This window comes from Bemisia tabaci, chromosome 7 (assembly GCF_918797505.1).
Source record: "Bemisia tabaci chromosome 7, PGI_BMITA_v3".
NCBI classification, from domain to species: Eukaryota; Metazoa; Arthropoda; class Insecta; order Hemiptera; family Aleyrodidae; genus Bemisia; species Bemisia tabaci.
In genome coordinates, this window is record NC_092799.1 from 27,318,669 (window position 1) to 27,321,890 (window position 3,222).

Consider the following 3,222-nt stretch of genomic DNA (forward strand, 5'->3'; position numbering starts at 1 on the left):
ACGGAAGTGTACGGAAAACAGCACTTTAAAAGTACTGATTTTTGGTCAACCTGTTTTAGTAGACACACTGTCAAAGTAATTTGCATTGCGTGCGAAAAGACTCTTTGTTTAGTTCCTATATTTGCAGGGGATGATCATTCATTAGTAAACTATACGCTTCTCATCAGTTACCACAGCTATTATTTTTATTTGCATTGTATTATACAGGAAAAATATTTCAATCATAATTCTCGTCGACGAAGGAAAAAATAATAAGTAAGAAATGTATTATTTGAAACTTATTCAAAATAATTAATTATTTCACCAAGACTACATTTTAAATGACGAAACACGTGTTGAGTAAGGAATGCCGAACATTTAGCGTGCATCTAATTTTCGGAAAATCTTAACTCTCGATGACTAATTTTGGGTAGTTCATGCTCAACCAGACTAAATTTAAAAAAAAAAGAAGTACTACAATATCCGTATAGAATCCTATTATCATATTTTACATATATAAAGATTTATATAAAGAAAGTGATGATACGCACATTTTACCTCAAAGTGGACTTGCAGACATTGTAATTCCAAATTGCGAGGTCTAGTCGCATTGTCTGGTACCGGTTCAAAGTCATCCTAACAATAGCGGGCGGTTAGATATTTTTTGGGTGCTAATAATGGAAAATTTCGAAGTAAATGCTATTAATAAAGGGGGGGAAGCGAGAGTGGAGCGTTGAAAAGACAGTGAAAGCCTCTTCAAGAAAACTGTCTCTGCTGGTTTTTTGTTGCTTCTTTTCGCATGAAGGAATAGATGCGAAAAGTCTTGACTGTTGATATTTTATTATTTCAGAAGTTATAGAGACTCGGTTGGCAGACATTTAAAAAGCGACCGTGGAATTATAGGAATTGAAAGGACAAAATCGTGCAATTTGGTCGTACACAGAAGATTATGTCATTCACCATTTCAGATTTGGACGATGCGGGTAAATTCACCGACTACAACTACAAAGTTCGCCTGTTGAGAGCTATGGATAAGAAAGCGCCACATCTAGTTCGTCATTTAACATTTGAAGTGCGCAACGCTCGCGATGAGGACTACCGAATTCCAGCCGCAATCGCTCAAAAATGTAAAGTTATCGATATCAGTATTTCTGAAAAGCTTTGTGCAAAATTATCTTGCAATCCTGCCAAAGAGGATCGTATGTGCACAGTCGATGATCCAGCAAGTTATTACTACGTTGGTGATTCAGCTTACGACATACAATGTCAACCGTCGTGTTTTCACACTGCTCCGAACTCTATGTACAACGAAAGTGGAGCTACCGCATCTACGATGAATCTCCTTAATTATCACAACGGTAAATGTGTCATATTACCGATGGCAACTGTTACGTATCTAGAAAAAACGAGGTACCGAAGTGATGTCTTGTACGAGAAACGCGTCAACGATATGCCAACGGGATTCAGTCGGGTGAAAAGTAACAGTCCGAACGGTAGCGGCATACGCTACACGATAAATGAGGCCTATTGTAAATATTACGATCTCGAATTTGACTCGAACGGCTCTTGTGAAATGAGCCACTCCGACAAAATTTTAGATACGATAATCGGAATGAATCTTATTAACACGACGAAAAGCGCTGTTCGACATATCATTCAAGGAGAAAAACCGTTTCCACCACCAGAGAATCTTATCGCATTGCCACGAGCCATTCCTCATGACTTGACCGTTGAAGGTTGGCGCGAAGATTTCGATAAAAATTTCATTTTTCCAAGTCTAATAACTTACGATGAGTACGCGCCGAGAATCTCAAAAAAATTACGTCGTAGGAGGAACACGGAAACGATGTCCGATAAAATTAATGAAATCGTAGAAAAAATTGATCATGGTACGAAACTGATTTTAAAAGAAATGTTCACATCCGATCGCTTTTGGATTGATTTAGGGAAGGATGTAGCCTTGGACGGTGTACTTGCATCCACCAAAGATATTAGCAAATGGTTGGGTGAAAAGATCAGTAAAACATATGCTAAATTGGCGATGCAAAAAACGACGAATGGTTTCGGGGAGCACGTGATTAATGCAGGATTAAGGTCGAGCTTAAGAGCCACAATTCGGGACGTATCTATGCGCGCGGCGTTAAAAATTGTAATGGCAAGTGCCAAATTTGTCGCGTTATCGGTATCGGTATTTGGGATATTTTTAATCATATCCACTGCGCTTAATTTGCTTTTTACATTTTGGGATCCGTTTGGATATCAGAATATGTTGGAGCCCAGCATTCCACAAGATATGTTCGTGGCCGGCGAAAAAGCGTTATTGAAAGCAGCTAAGCAGAAAAATGTCGATTTTGGGTTTCAGAATCTTGTCACGATATTACTGTCCGACGACGAAGTCATGTCTATTCGAAATGAAACGTTTTTTGAACGTTTGATATACTTGAATGCACTCGAGGTCAACAGTGAAGGCACTCGGATAGATAAAGGCGAGATCGTACATGTTAGTGGCGAATATCGAGAAGTAGAATTGAACACTGCGATCAATAAGATTACCGCCAAACAGCACAACCTAGATCATATCGACTTGAAACTCTACAATGATCGATTCATACTTCGCGTTCGTTTGAACAAATACCTTGCAACAATGTCGATGCTAACTGCGATAATTTCTGTTGCACTCGTTTTTGCCGGATTTAATTTCTTAGGGTTTTTGCTTTTGCTATTTTTCATAATTCTCTTAGTGATAGCATCTCTGAGCATCCTCGTCGACGATCAACTAATCGACGCTTTGCAAGAGTACCGAAGCATGCATAAGTTGAATGAAGACTAATACTTTTGTTCCTGCAAGAACTAGGCTTTCACCGCAACACTTCTTTTACATGGATAAAAATAACGAAAACTACAACAATAATTCAACAAAAGTCTGAAAGACGGATAATTGAAGGTGAATTAAAGCAAATTTCTTGAAGTAAAACTATTAATGCATTCTAAGTGGTAGCCAGAACTAGAAAGATAATTTAATGGTAAGCAAGTCATAGTGCAAAATGAGTGTAAAAAAAACTAGAGGCATCTAGTGTGTATCTTTAGAGAAGTTCACTATTTAATACTTAAATTTTTACGCCTCCTCATCGATGGACACCAAGGCCGGGCTTGCGTGAAATCGGACTGTGGAGGTTCTCATGCTTTTTGAAAAGGAGCCCTACGACAGGAAAATTCCTGAGTATTTAAAAATGTGGAGAAAAC

General features: G+C 38.3%; 1 protein-coding gene across 1 annotated transcript; it reads left to right on the top strand.

The window, feature by feature from the left end:
- The first annotated feature begins 851 nt into the window (after nucleotides 1-851).
- On the top strand, nucleotides 852-2,809 carry LOC140225072 (uncharacterized). Its single transcript, XM_072302566.1, has one exon. It carries the CDS (start codon nucleotides 929-931, stop codon nucleotides 2,807-2,809), a length of 1,881 nt encoding a protein of 626 aa, XP_072158667.1. The 5' UTR covers nucleotides 852-928.
- The last annotated feature ends 413 nt before the right edge of the window (nucleotides 2,810-3,222 follow it).